At 42.9% G+C, this 15,706-nt stretch overlaps 1 protein-coding gene across 5 annotated transcripts in view; it reads right to left on the reverse strand.

Annotated features, from left to right (window-relative positions):
* LOC143289055 (unconventional myosin-VIIa-like) overlaps positions 1-15,706 on the reverse strand; it is a 226,551-nt gene that overhangs the window by 147,847 nt on the left and 62,998 nt on the right. For all 5 annotated transcript variants that reach the window (XM_076597869.1, XM_076597871.1, XM_076597870.1 and 2 more), the window contains 2 exons: positions 11,684-11,830; positions 6,975-7,103 (listed from right to left, as the gene is read on the reverse strand). In XM_076597869.1, coding sequence (XP_076453984.1) covers positions 6,975-7,103; positions 11,684-11,830 — 276 coding nt within the window. The remainder of the gene's footprint in view (positions 1-6,974; positions 7,104-11,683; positions 11,831-15,706) is intronic.

Genomic DNA, 15,706 nt, shown 5'->3' on the forward strand with positions numbered 1-15,706 from the left:
ATCCTCTTTTCATTATTCTGAAAGCATTTGTCTTCACATCATTCGAGTCTAATTATTATAGCCATTCCCAAAAAAAGGTTCAATGAGGAGTGACACTTTTTCTGGAAATGTTTGGTGGAATAATGCATGTGCGGAGGCTGTAAATACAAAAAACTAGCATACCTAACATGGTTAAGACTAGGAAAAGTACCTGACAAAGATGTAAAAGAAGCCGCTCATAAAGAAATGCATTTCACAAAAATCAATGCGAATAGAGTCATAGCCCAAGAAAAAAGACAATACTGGTCACAGTTCTGTATCTGACCATAAGGATATGAAAAAAGTGTGGGCCAAAGTGAAAGAAATGAAATCAGGCATTGTTCTGCAAGACTAACCTATTAAAATGAAAGATAAAGAGTTTCTGTGCCCTCAAGAGAAGGCTGAAAAATTTGTTTGTATGTATTCTAAAACAGGTAGTGTGGATAGTTTGTCAAATAAACAAAAGACATTGAGAGGAAGAAGACACCAGTGACAAATATAGAGATCCTATCCCACAAAATGATAATACAATCAATTCGGCAATAACTTTACAGGAGGCAAAGAACGCTATTCATTTGTTGAGCAACAAAAATGTGTCAGTTGGTAAGGATGTAGTATCTTACACCATGTTAAACCATTTGCCAGAAAACTGGATAATTATATTACATACATTATTTCAAAAGTGCTGGGAATGTGGACAAATCCCTGAGGTATGGAAAACTTCCATTGTAACTCCTGTATTAAAACAGAGTAAACCTCGAACAGAAGCTTCGAGCTATTGACCTATTTCGGTTACCTCCCACATTGGGAAAGTCATGGAGAAAATTGTAAATATTAGAATGGTATATTACTGTGACAAAAATAACATAATTCCGTCAGCTCAAACTGGATTCCGGAAAGGAAGATCTACAACTGATCATCTGACCCGTCTCACTACCCAAATTAAAAAAAACACAACAGTTTTCTAAGCGAAAAAGTATCCTTGCGTCCTTCTTCGATCTTACTAAAGCTTATGACCGAGTATGGCATAGCAGACTGTTATTTAAGCTGAAACAAATTGGTCTGTCGGGTCATGTTTATGACTATGTTAAATCCTTTTTAAGTGGGAGATATATAGTGGCAAAAGTGGGAATAACTTTATCAACCTCTAGGCCTATAAACACGGGAATCCCGCAGGGTTCCATTATTTCTCCATTGTTGTTCAACATTATGCTTTATGATTTACACACATGTTTTTCATCATCTACCAAGTTGGCTCAATATGCGGATGATATTGCTATATGGATTCAGACATCCTTGAGGAAAAGGAAAAGCCTACATCACATCAATTATGTACAGAAACATTTTCTGGGTGAAATCGTTAGACTGAGTAGCTATATGCACTCTAATGGTTTTGAGTTTTCTGTAGAAAGAACACATTTGATCCTCTTTAATAATGGTTATAATCCCAGCAAGCTACCACGATTTTTTTTGGGAGGACGTGAAATATTTTTCAAGCCGGAAATAAAATTTCTTGAGATCCTATTTACTTCAAAACTAAACTGGAAGAAACACACTGATTCAATAGTGACTAAAGCAGTTAAAAGTTTAAATTTCTTTAAAAAATTGTAAGTCACTCTCCTTGGGGACAAGACTCCAAAATTCTTTTACATTTAGCGACATCTCTCGTAAGATCAAGATTGACCTACGGTCAAGAAATCTTCTTTTCTGCTCCGCCGACGTTTCTAAAGAAGCTGCGAATAATTGACAGTAAAGCTGTGAAACTGGCTTTAGGGGTACCTGTGCATACTAAAACCTCAGAAGGCTATAAGCTTGCGGGTATTCTACCACTAGATGAAGTCAGAAAATTAAGTTCTGCTAAATACACTGTGAGATACAGGAGTGGATGATTTTGAGGAATTAAATATTAGGTCTGATATTGATTTTCCAAAAAATGCACAATATAATTCAAATCTACAAACCATTCGCACATATGTGTCATATATTTTAAATTCTTCAGACATTGATTTACATGATATGGCACCTCGTGTTCTGGTGCCACCTGTCCCTCCCTGGGAGTTAACAAAAGCAAACGTCAACATATGTGCTTCTGACACAACAAAAGGAGAATCTCCACATATAATAGCAGCATCTGTCAGAATTGAATTAGAAGAAAATTTTGATTATCATTTAAAAGTTTACACTGATGGCTCGGTCCTGGATGATAGCAGTGCAGGATCTGCTTTTGTCATTCCTGACCTAAAAACAGAAAAATCATATTATTTAGGTAAGGGACATTCAATTTTTACAGCTGAATTGGTGGCCATCCTTATGGCTTTAAATCATCTTGTTGATATACCAATCATAATAAGTAATATCCTATTTTGTGTTGATTCTCAATCTGTCTTAAAAGGTTTGCTCCTTTTTGAGAATAATCAAAGAGAAGATTTATTTTTTGAAATTAGGTATTTATTGCACTCCCTATTTGTGAAGGGTACAAATGTTGATTTTTGTTGGATACCATCCCACACTGGATTCCGTTATAACGACCAAGCAGATAGGGCAGCAAAAAGGGGAGCAAAAAAATCATATAGATAGTATAAAAGTATATTGCCCATTGTCATACAAGGAAATAAGCAATATACTAGAAAGAGACTTTTATAGGTGCTTGAATTCAAGACTAAAACCTCGTCAGTTGACTCTCTCAGACTTTGGTCCGATTCGCAGACCAATTTTGAGCTTAGCTCTCAGACTATTATCAAATTCATTACGGACCAAGTATTGTTCTAATGTCAAGTGTATATGCTTTAATAACCTGACAACTGAGCATATAATTTTTCACTGTAGCTTGATGAAGCCTTTTGTACACGAAAGTGTGTCTTCACAAGTGACTGAGAACGTTGATGTTTTTGACTTTTTGCATTCATTATCAGTTGTTTCGCTTGTCAGTTTAACGACTTCTCTTTTACGAAGTCCTTTAAGTAATTTCCTGTAACTGTATTTAGAGGGTGTTTTTTTGTTGTTGTTTGTTTGTTTGTTTTGTTTTTCTTTCAAATTTCACCCACATTTTTACCCTCATTTGCCCAGTTTCCCCCCCACCCTCCATTCATCCACATCTCCCACCCCTTCTAACCGATAATACTCAGATGTATTCATAAATACTTTTACAAAATGTCTTCAATCACCGATATGTGTGACGGGACATTAAACAAAAATTCCTTCCTTTATCAGGTTCAACCGTTGCTGGTTTCAGTTGGTGTTCTGTTGCTGGCAGGACAGAGCGAAGCTAGCGGCCCATCAGAAGTTTAGCAGGGGAAGCTAGACTGTCAATGAGTGTTGTCCTGTATTCAAGGAGAGCAAGCAGTGGTTGACTTCCTTCTGCTTTGGACTTGTTCAGCATTATTTTTGCAGTTTGCACCGTTTTTTCTGTGAATCCATTTGATTGAGGATGTTCGGGGCTTGAACTTACATGGCAGAAATCCCAGGTTGATGCAAAGTTAGCAAACTCTGAAGATGCGAAGTCAATTGTAGCTGATTCACCTTCACCTCACCTTCACCTCTCCCGTAGTCTGGGTTCAGACCGTTGGGGCACCGCTGCTGACCTGGCCACCACCCCTCTCCACTCTTCACGGTTTTCTGATTTCCTCAGGGCGTCACCGAGCGTCAAGCCTGTCCACCCCCGGATGTTGTCTTCCCATCTCTTCTTCTGCCGTCCTCTCCTTCTGCCTCCTTGTACGGTGCCTTGCAGGAACGTTTTGGCAAGACCAGATGATCGGGAGATGTGTCCATACCACCTAAGTTTGCGTTTTTTCACTATGGACAGAAGGTCTTCGTAGGGTCCAATACTTTGCTTGATTCTGTTCTTCACTTCCGTGTTAGTGATGTGGTCTCTGTAGGAGATGCCAAGTAGTCTACGAAAGCATCTCATCTCGACAGCTTGGATTCTTCTCTCGATGTCTGCAGTCAGGGTCCAAGTCTCGCAGGCGTAGAGCAATATTGATGTAACCAGGGAACGCATCAGTCTGATTTTTGAGCTGAGAGCGATGTTTTTGTTGTTCCAGATGGTGTTCAGCTTGTTGAGTGCCGTTGTTGTTTGGGCAATTCTCGAGAGTACTTCTGGTTTAGATCCTTCATCTGACACGATTGCTCCCAGATATTTGAAGCTGTGGACTGTTTTAAGCTTTTCGTCGTTGACTTTGATGTCAATGCTGATGCCGTTGGTGTTGTTAGTCATCAGTTTGGTTTTCTCCGCACTGATTTGCATTCCATACGATGTGGAGGCTTTGTCTAGATGTTTGACCAGGCTTGCCAGTTCTTCTTTTCCAGCCAGTCCATCAATGTCGTCGGCAAAACGTAGGTTTGTGATTGTTCTGCCGCCTATGCTGACTGTTCCTACATGCTCTTCCAGTGCGTCAGTCATTATTCTTTCTAAGAAGATGTTGAAGAGTGTTGGGGAGAGTAGACAGCCTTGTCTCACTCCGACTGTGGTTCTGAACCAGTCCCCGATGCTATTGTTGAGGTAGACGGCGCTGGTGGCTTTGTCATAGAGGTGCTGTATCAGTCTGATCAGGTTGGCGTTGATGTTGTACAGATTCATGGTAGCCCACAAAGCTGCATGCCAGACCCTGTCAAATGCCTTCTTAAAATCAATGAAGACGTGGTAGAGGTCTTGTTGGTGTTGATGGTACCTCTCACATAGCAACCTCAAGTTGAAGATTTGTTCAGTTGTGCTCCTTCCTGGTCTGAAACCTGCCTGTTCTTCAGCAATGATGTTTTCTGCTTGTGGTTTCAGTCTGTTAAGCAGGATCTTCAACATGACTTTGCTGGGATGACTAATCAGGCTGATGGTGCGGTAGTTTTGACACTGCTGGAGATTGCCCTTTTTGGGAAGGGTGATGATCAGTGATTGCGTCCACGGTGTGGGCCATTCCCCTGTTTGCCAGATCTTGTTGCAGATTTTCAGTAGCACATCTATCATAACTTCACCCCCTGCTTGGACCAGTTCTGATGGGATGTTGTCCACTCCTGCCGATTTCCCTTTTTTCAGCGATGCTATTGCTGCCTCTATTTCTTCACGGAGTATGGGGTGATTACTGTTATCAGTGGCTGGTGGAACATTCAGTATTGCTGGATCACCTGTGGTCTGTATGTTGTATAGCTCTGAGCAGTATTCTGTCCATCGCTTTAGGATGTCTTGTTCTTCTGTTAGACATTTTCCATCCTTGGTCTGGATGTTGGACATAGTTCTACCTTGCCTTGTGTTGGTAAGTTCTTTCACAACTTGGTAGGCTTTCTTGCTGTTGTTTCTTGTCAGGTTTTCCTCTATGTCCTGGCATTTTCCTTCAATCCAATTCTCCCTTGCCTTCTTCATGCTTCTCTTGATTTCGGTGTTAACTGCTTTGTACTGTTTTGCCCCTTCTTCTTCATTCTTTTCTTTTTCAGGTCTCTACGTTTGTCACACAGCTGTAGGATGTCGTCCGTGACCCAGGGCTTCTTTTTGATGCGTTGTTTTCCAAGAGTTGTTTGGGCTGTTTCAGTTACAGCTGCGTTGAAGTCGCTTACGAGTGTATCCAGGTCGGCGTCATCTGCATCGAGAGTGATGAGTGGCGCGAATTTCCCACCAATCATGGCTTGGAATGCCTCTTGTACTTCAGGATCTTTCAATTTTTCCAGGTCGAACTTCAGTCTTGAGAAGCTTTGTTTCTTTGTTTTCTTCAGTTGGAGTTTGAAGGTCATCATTACCAAGTCGTGGTCACTTGCAATGTCAGCTCCTGACCTGATTAGGGTTTCTGGAATGCCATGGTGTGCGAAATGTGCTGACAGTTTCCCTATGACAGATATGTGGATGCTGTCTTGTTCAGTTCATCAACTTCGAAGAACCGACTGTAACAGTCAACAGTCACCATGAAATTTCTTCCGTTCCAGGAGAAAAGGTCAGTGGCAGCTTTCTGCCATGGTCTGGAGGGGACTGAATGGGCCATGAGGGGTTCTTTTGGGTTAGATGGCTTGAAAGTGGAACAGGTGGGACAAACAGAAACTATGTGGCGTATTTCTACCGTCATTCCTGGCCAGAAAATGATTTCCCTTGCCCGTTGAATTGTTTTTTTCTGTGCCAAAATGTACGTTGTTGATTTACTGTAGCATTTCTGGCCTCAACGGTTTTGGGATGACAATTTTCTCCCCTTTTAAGATGATGCCTTCAGTGTATATAAGTTCGTCACGGTGGTTCCACATGTCCAGTACTATGGGGTGGCATTGGTCTCTGGATTCTGGCCATCCATCTTGTATGTAGGTTTTGAGTTGTTGCATTTGGTTATCATTCTGAGTAGCACTTTTTAGTTCTTTTGTTTTCTCATCACTGGCTGGGAGATGTTTCATTAAGGAGTGTGTGTGTGTGTGTGTGTGTGTGTGTGTGTGATGGCAATATGTCTCCTGGCCCCATTCATGTCCCATCTGTAAGTTGTGGCTACTGCAGCTAACATTTGTATGCTCTGAAGTCGGATTCAACGAAAATTCAGTTAAATATAAAATCATGCATATTTTCAATGTTTTTCTGTCCTGATGGGTTTCAACACTCGCAACAGTACAGTTTAAGTTCAGTTGTCAATGTCAGTGCGTGGTGTACTGTGTGCCATGAAGAATGGAGCACGGTCGCGGCAATGACTGGCCATTAACGGATTACTAATCAACTCAGCAAGTCTACGTGTGTGGCTGTTTTGTGTGCTGTGTTTTGTGCTTGTTTGATTTAGAGCACGCTGAGGATGGTAGAAAACTGGTTTCCATAATAGTGTAAAAATTGAGAGAATTTGGTCTTTTTTCTTTCTTCTTTTGATTGTTCCATGTTACGGTCAGTGTTACAGTATTCACGATGAATATGGGCCTATCTCGCCATGTAATTTGCGTATGCGATAACGAGGCTAACAGACAGACAGACAGACGAAAGAACAAATGAACAGGCAGTAGATGGAAAGACTCACTTTAGGAGCATCGTAGAACCTGGAGAACGGCAGGAACCACTTGTCCATAGCGAAGACAGCAATGTCGTGCTTCAAGGACTGTTCCTCTGGTTTATCCACCATCAGACTGGTCTGCAGGACCTTTCGGACCTATCAAAGTGCTTAGCTATTCCTTCTGTTCATAAATCAACAAGGAAGAGGGAAAGGACTATGCTTGGCTATCCCCTCAGTTCATAAATCAACAAGGAAGAGGGAAAGGACTATGCTTGGCTATCCCCTCAGTTCATAAAGCAACAAGGAAGAGGGAAAGGAAGGAAGCGGGGAAAAGCAGAAGAAAAACGAATGAATAAATGAGTGAACAAACAGAAACATGATTTCGGGCGCACAAACGGTAAACATTTTCTGCGTTTTGATGTATGTTCAACAAACCCATGATAACTTGATTGAGCAAGCCTCTTTTTTTTTCTTCGTTTTTTCTTGCCATCAGGTTACCAGGTTAACTGTGGTACCTATGACTCCTATCACTTGATAAAGAGAGAGAGAACATGTTACCCCTACCTTGTCCACATAGTACATGAGAGAGGGAGGAGTACATGTTACCCCTACCTTGTCCACATGGTGGTGGTGGTGTGTCCATCGAGATCGATAATGACCATCGTTGTCATCCAGCGGGGGGATGGGGGGAGGGTGGTGGTGGGGTGGGGGGGAGGATGCTCATGAGTCTATCTGTGAATGCTTGTTTGCCCGTGACTTTCTGGCCTGCCTCTTCTGAACAGCTGCAGCAGTCCTGTTGGCCTCGCACAACTTGGCGCCTTTGTGCACAGCAGCGCGCCATTTGTCACGGTCCACTGCAGATTCCTCCCAGGAGTCAGGGATGATATAAAACGCTTTCAGAGAGACTTTCAGAGTATCTCTGAAGCGCTTCTTCTGACCTCCGTGTGATCTCTTCCCTTGATGCAGCTCGCCATAGAAGAGCCTTTTGGGCAGCCGATGGTCAGGCATGCACGCCACGTGTCCAGCCCAGCGAAGCTGGGACTGCATCAGGATGGTGAAGATGCTGGGAAGGGTGGCTTTTGTGAGCACCTCTGTGTCTGGGGTCCTGTCTTGCCACTTGATGTTCAGTAGCTTCCTGAGGCATGTTGTGTGGAAGTGGTTCAGCTTCTTGGCGTGTCGTTGGTACACTGTCCAAGTTTCGCAGGCGTACAGTAGTGTGGGGAGAACTACTGCTCTGTAGACCTTTAGCTTGGTCTCAAGACCAATGCCTCTTCTGTTCCAGACATTTGCATTGAGTATACCAAAAGTTGCGCTTGCTCTTGCAATCCTGACGTTCACTTCATCGTCGATGGTCGTATTTCGTGATAGTGTGCTGCCAAGGTATGTGAACCGCTCCACCGCAATGAGTCTCTGACTGTTGACTGTGATGTTGGGCTCAACGTAGGGTTTCCCTGGGGCTGGCTGATGGGAGAACTTCAGTTTTCCTCGTGCTGATGGTAAGGCCGAAGTTCCTGCTGGCAGTGGCAAACTTGTCTACACTGAGTTGCATGTCAGCTTCAGATCCAGCGTTGAGGGCACAATCATCAGCAAACAAAAAGTCTCTGATGATGTCTGTCATGACCTTCGTTTTTGCTTGAAGCCTTCTGAGGTTAAACAGCTTGCCATCTGTTCGGTACTTTAGGCCGATTCCAACATCGCCATCTCTGAAGGCATCAGTAAGCATTGCAGAGAACATGAGGCTGAACAGTGTTGGAGCCAGGACGCAGCCTTGCTTGACACCATTTGTGACAGCAAAAGGAGCAGATGTTTCGCCATTGTCCTGGACTCGAGCCTGCATGCCTTCATGGAATTGGGTAACTAAGGAAATTAATTTCCGAGGGCATCCGTACTTGGCCATGATCTTCCACAGTCCCTCTCTACTCACGGTGTCGAAGGCCTTAGTGAGGTCGACATAGGTGGAGAACAGATCAGCATTTTGCTCCTGACATTTCTCTTGCAGCTGCCTTGCAGCAAACACCATGTCGGTTGTTCCGCGCTCTTTCCGGAATCCACATTGGCTCTCAGGCAAATGACCTTGGTCAAGGTGTGCTGTGAGGCGGTTTAGTAGGATCCTGGCAAGTATCTTGCCTGTGATGGAGAGCAAGGAAATGCCCCGATGGTTATCACAGGCCTGCCGGTTCCCCTTTCGCTTGTACAAGTGAATGATAGATGCATCTTTGAAATCCTGGGGGATCGTCTCTTCTTTCCACATGAGTGAGTACAGCTGATGGAGCTTCTCAGTCAGCACAGTGCCTCCATCCTTGTAGACCTCTGCTGGTATGGAGTCTGAGCCAGGTGCTTTGCCACTGGATAGCAGACGGATTGCTTTCTGGGTCTCAAGAGGTGTTGGCGGATCGTCCAGTGCTTCGTTGATGGGGACTTGTGGGAGACGGTCTATGGCTTCATCATTTATGGAGGAAGGGCGATTTAAGACACTGTTGAAGTGCTCAGCCCAGCATTCGAGAATTTTATCCTTATCAAGGTATTCCCATCTGCACTGAGGAGGGGGGATGATCCCGAGGATGTGGGGCCGTAAACTTCTTTTAAGGCATCATAGAACCTCTTCATATCGTGCCTGTCAGCATATCCCTGGATCTCATCAGCTTTGTCACTCAGCCACTTATCTTGCATCTGACGTAACTTTTGCTGAACAGTCCTGCGGATGGCATCGTACACATCCTTTTTTGATGTGGACTTTGGGTTGCTCAGGTAGGCTTGATGCAGACGGCGTTTCTCATCCAGAAGCTGCTTGATTTCATCACAGTTTTCATCAAACCAGTCTTTGTGCTTTCTGGTCATGGGTCCCAGGGTCTCTGAAGCTGTACTATAGATCAGCTCACGCAGGGTCCTCCAGTCAGACTCCACATTCTGGTTGTCCAGAGAGGCGGATTCCAGACGATCTTCCAGCAGCTCCACAAAGGACTGTTTGATGGTGATGTTTTTCATCTTAGCGATGTTGAGCCGTTTTGGAGCCTTCTGGCCTTGGGGGCGTCTCTTTGGCTGGATTCGAATATTCAGCTTTGAGACTACAAGGTGATGGTCTGTCCAACACTCGGCGCTGCACATGGTCTTTGTTACACGTACATCTTGCATATCCCTTTTCCTGACGATGACATAATCGATGAGATGCCAATGCTTTGAGTGAGGGTGCATCCATGACGTCCTGTTACGGGTAGGGAGGCAGAAAACTGTGTTGGTTATCAGCAGTTCGTGCTCTGCACAGGTCTGAAGCAAAAGCAATCCATTTGGGTTGCAGTGGCCCACACCATGCTTTCCAATCACTCCATCCCAGGATATGTAGTCAGAGCCAACTCTAGCATTGAAGTCCCCAAGAATGATGAGCTTGTCTGCTTTAGGGATAGCAGCAATGACAGAGTGAAGGTCCTTGTAGAACTTCGCCTTCACTTCATCCGGGTTGGTCATGGTTGGGGCGTAGGCACTGACAATGGTGAGGTGCTTCTGGCCAGATGCCAGTGGGAGTTTCATGGTCATAAGCCTATCGTTGACTCCCTTTGGGATTCCAGCTAGCTTGCTGACAAGTGCTGTTTTTACTGCAAAACCAACGCCAGCCTCACGTCGCTCTTCGCTTCCTCGTCCACTCCAGAAGAAGGTGTAACCAGATCCCTGTTCTCAGAGCTCGCCTTCGCCTGCAAGCCGAGTCTCACTCAAGGCTGCGATGTCAATGTTGTATCTGGCGAGTTCGGATGCAACTAGTGCCGTTCTCCTTTGGGGTCTGTCCGCGTTATCTCTGTCCAGGAGAGTCCTTATGTTCCAAGCACCAATGGTGAGAGGAACGATCCTTGTTTTTTCTTTTCTTTCTTGTTTCGACCGCTGATGTAGGGTCCCCGCCAGCCGCGGTATGCTGGCCAGGGTGATATGGAGCAGGCAATTTTTAGGGCACCTTTTCTAGCCCCTTCCTTATGCCAGGGAGGTGAGCAGTGCATTCCTAAACAGGGCTGCTCAGACGGCTGCCGAGCTCCATCGCTGCTCCTGTCGACGAAGAACGACCCTATGGCCTGAGCCGCCTGCGTGCAGGTCTGCAGCTGCGACTGCCAGTGTACCCACACCTGTCGTTTCGTCGCTCGCCTGTCGCCACAGGACTTGGGGGTGATGAAAGGATGAAGGATGAAAGGTCATTGACTGATGACTTGCGCGATGAGTTTGTTTAAAGTGAAGAGGAGTTGCGCAACGTCGACCTCACTCTCTCGTCCGGGTCCACCAATTTCCAGTGGCAAGACTAAGTCGAGACGACTGGAGGATGAGCACGGATGCAGTGGATGACCAAGATATCCTTTCGGTGTCTCATCTTTATCTCTGCACTCCACAGTGCGTTGCTGTAACCGCCTTCCTCTCCGTTGAACCGACAGGTTTCTTCCGCAGATTCTGCCGGATCCAGACTTCGCATGCATGGGTAGACACACCCCGGGGGCCAACTGCGTGTGGCCTGCACACAGCACGGTGGAGCTAGATGGCCGTCGGTGGCTCTCCTGAGCCAACGCCCTTTTATGGATCTTCATAAGGGTGTCTAGCCACCCGCCTCACCAGTCCCGGAAGGGAGCGGTGGAAGTGCCGGTTTAGTCGCCGGCAACCCGACCCTGAACAGGTTGTACTGGATTACAGGTTACCAGTAGCAGATCTAATGACCTGACCTTGTCGACATAGTACATGAGAGAGGGAGGAGTACATGTTACCCCTACCTTGTCCACATAGTACATGGGCTCCCTGGCGCTCAGCATGTCCTCGGTCAGCCAGTGTCGTACAAAGTGGTCCAGTTTCTCAAAGAGGCTGTCACCACTGTGCTCAATGTAATACTGCTGTGCGGCCAGCAACACCATCACGTCCTCCTGCAACACCACAGTGGTCTGTACAAGCCGTTTTTGCTGTTGTCAAAATGCTTCCAAAGAGAGCCGAATCTCGTCAGAAAAGGTAACGTGTCATGTTGCGACAATATGCTATTGATGATCATCGTTATCTCGTCAGATTAACATTGAGTATTGTACTAATATGTGACCAAATGTAATACACGACTAGCAACACAAAAATATTGCTGTCAACCATTCAACTGACTGGTCTTTCAAAATCATTTTCATGACATTTTCGGCTGGTCGTCTTCATCAACTGTTTTAATGCTTTGTGTGGATTTTCATTGGAATTTCAAGCTATAACAGAATAATGTGAGAAACTAAGGCGGCGTTGCGGGTGAAGAAGAATATCTCTTTGTTTTTGTGTGTGCAAGAAATCCGAACTTTGGAATGATTTCTGTTCTTATCCCGGCGGTGATCATTCGAACGAAACGGATTGAGCGTGGCGACAGGCGGGTACGGTGCGACATGTTTCGAAAATAGAACGGTGGGTTATGCAAAGTGCATTACTTTTTGAAAATTTTTTTCCTTTTTGCTAGCTTATAGCATTGCTTCTCCAGTGCTACCATCTTTGACTGTGGATCAAGCTTTCCATAGAGTACCCAACCGCGTCTGAAAACGTAGTTTAACTGAAATGCATGTTTTTGTCATAGAGTGGGTTTCGAAAAATGTATCTTTCTACGATTATAAAAATGAGCACGACTACAAACAAGTACGCTTCAGCCAAAGGTAATAAGAAGACGAATCACATCAAACTGTTGGAAAGGGCGAGCAGAAATAGAGAAGTGAATGTGTCAATGATTCACTCAACTAAAGGGCGGCAGGTATCTACTTTATTAAGACTTGTTGATGGTTTTATTGATCATCTTAATGTACAAAATGAACCGGGGTTGTTCGTGAGTATTAATTACACAAAAGCATTTGACAGTATTTCCAAAGAATTCATGTTAACTGCTTTTTAAAAGTTTGGTTTGGGGGCACAGTTTATTAAGTGGACTGAAGTACTGATGATGTCCAACACTCGGATATCATAATTATTGCGGTTGGACGTCAGAATGCTTTCCTGTGGAGGCAGGAACCCGACAGAGATGCCCATTTTCACCACTAGCCTTTGTATTAGCGATAGAACTATTGAAAATAAAAATTAGAAACTGTAGAAATATTAAAGCAATAGATATAGGGGGCCCCAGTGATAAAGTTTTTAATCTGATTAAAATTGCACTTTACGTAGATGATGTAACTTCATTCTTGGCTAATCAGCAGGACATGATCATGATGCATGCATTATATATGTTGAATGATTGTTCATTGTTGTCTGGATTGGTTATGAACAGAAATAAATCAGTATCTAGGTGGCTTGGTAGTAAAAAGAACAGTGAAAATACTTTTTATGGCTTTGTATGTAAAAAAAATATATATATATATAAAACAAAAAACAAAAAAAGATTCTAGGCATTTATTTTGAGAATGATAGACCAGCCTCTCTGGTTAAAGACATTTGGCTGAAAAGAATAGAAACTATCCAGAAAATCATTTCTTCATGGGAGAAAAGGGACCTGAGTATAATGGGTAAAATATGTATCATTAAAACATTTCTTATCTCACAAATGGTATACATCATGCAAACAATAGTAATTCCAGACAAGATCCTTACAGACATTAATCACATGCTTTTTACATTGTTATAGTTCAAACGGCACTGTAACAGGAAAGCATTGAAAAGTTAAAAGAAGGATAATGTGTTAGTGAATTTGAACATGGAGGACTAAAAATGATAGATATTAAACAAATGCAATCAGCGTTTCTCCTCCAGTGGGTGGTAAGACTTTGTAAGGCCACGGAGAACGAAAAGTGGACTTTTTCCCCTGAAAAATATTTCTGCCTTTCAGTGAGAAGTTTACATGTTTTTATTCTAATGTAAAGAGTACGAGTGTTAAAGGTTTAAATAGAATACATTCACTTTTTTGGAAAAATATATGTTTAGTGATGGCCTAGAGGTAACGCGTCCGCCTAGGAAGCGAGAGAATCTGAGCTCGCTGGTTCGAATCACGGCTCATCCGCCGATATTTTCTCCCGCTCCACTAGACCTTGAGTGGTGGTCTGGACTCTAGTCATTCGGACGAGACGATAAACCGATGTTCTGTGTGCAGCATGCACTTAGCGCACGTAAAAGAACCCACGGCAACAAAAGGGTTCTTCCTGGCAAAATTCTGCAGAAAAATCCACTTAGATAGGAAAAACATTTTTTCTAAAAACTGCACGCAGGGAAAAAAAGAAAAGAAAAAAAAAGGTGGCGCTGTAGTGTAGCGACGCGCTCTCCCTAGGGAGAGCAGCCCGAATTTCACACAGAGAAATCTGTTGTGATCAAAAAAGAAATACAAATACAAAATATGGCCAGACCTTAATAAGCAGGAAAATGCCTTACCTTCTTCCTCTCTGCTGTGGAATAACAATTATCAATTATATTAGACATCAAGGAAATGTTCTTTTCTTTCCTGATTAGAAAAGAGGAAATAATTATAATTAATGTAGGAGATATGTATGGCCAAAACGGAATGCTTGCTTATCAGGAAATATGGAACAAAATATAAGGAACTTTCCCATCTAGGATTTTGGAGAATAACGTAGTATCAGCTGCAATACATAACTTTGTTTCTAGAGTTAGTGAGCAAGAAAGACTTGATATTGACCTTGAAACTCCACCTCTTTTCTGCAATAAAAAGTACTGTACTGGTAAAGAATTTCATACAGCCTTATGCTCCATGAATTATACAGAATCTTGTGCAGTTCGATTCTGGAATAAAATGTAATGGTATAGAAATAAATGAAAATGTATGGAAGATCACTCATTTATGTACAAGGGCAACAAGATTGAGAGTTCTACAGTGGAAAATTCTGCACAACATTTATCCTACCAATATAATATTATGTGAAATGAAAATAAAACAGAAATTGTTCACATTGAAATGATGAGACTGATTATATTGAACATTTCTTTTTTCATTGTCCAGTGGTTAAATCTTTTTGGATTTTTTTTAGCCAGTATATATTAACATATTACAATGTTAAAATAAACTTTTCTGATGAAAATGTGTTGTTTGGAATACTGATGCAAGAAAACATTAACAGACTCATATTACAAAAAAAATCAATCACATTGTTTTAATTGCAAAAATGTGTATTAGTATACACAAGAAAACGAATTAAAAAATGCCAATGTCAATTATATTTTTTTTAAACTCAGTTACAATTGAGAAAAATATGAAGCTTTTTTTCTTATTTTTTTCTTATTTTTTTCATTAAATTTTTTTCCCCATCTCTCTTCCTCTTTTTCACTGTCTTGATCTACTTCTCTCTCTAATAGCACACACACACACACACACACACACACACACACACACACACACACACACACACATGAATGTGCTTACACGAAATAAATATCCAGCTTTTATGTTTCCCTTTCTATAGTCAGGAAGGTGACAAGCTGTGACCACAAACTGAACACACCGCTTCTCTGACCACTCCTCTTGCTCTCTCTTGCACCTTTTCGCTTTCGATCGTGTAAGGGTACTGTACGCTTTTGGGGAGATGGGCACTGAAGAGGATTACCCACCTACCCACCCATCCTCTCTCTCTCTCTCTGTGCAGCCTGCGTGGTTGGTCTATGCTTCTGTTGATTTTGCGTCGAATATGAATATTATCAGTTCATTATGACGTTATTCATGTTGATATGATAGTAGTTATTGCAGTTATTAAGAGTGGTCACAATAGTTGTGGAAGTGGCGGTGACGGCTGTAAATTATCGTTGTGACTATGGCTGGTGCTGCAGTGATAAATGTCAATGTTGTCTTCATA

This window comes from Babylonia areolata, chromosome 13 (assembly GCF_041734735.1).
Source record: "Babylonia areolata isolate BAREFJ2019XMU chromosome 13, ASM4173473v1, whole genome shotgun sequence".
NCBI lineage: Eukaryota > Metazoa > Mollusca > Gastropoda > Neogastropoda > Buccinidae > Babylonia > Babylonia areolata.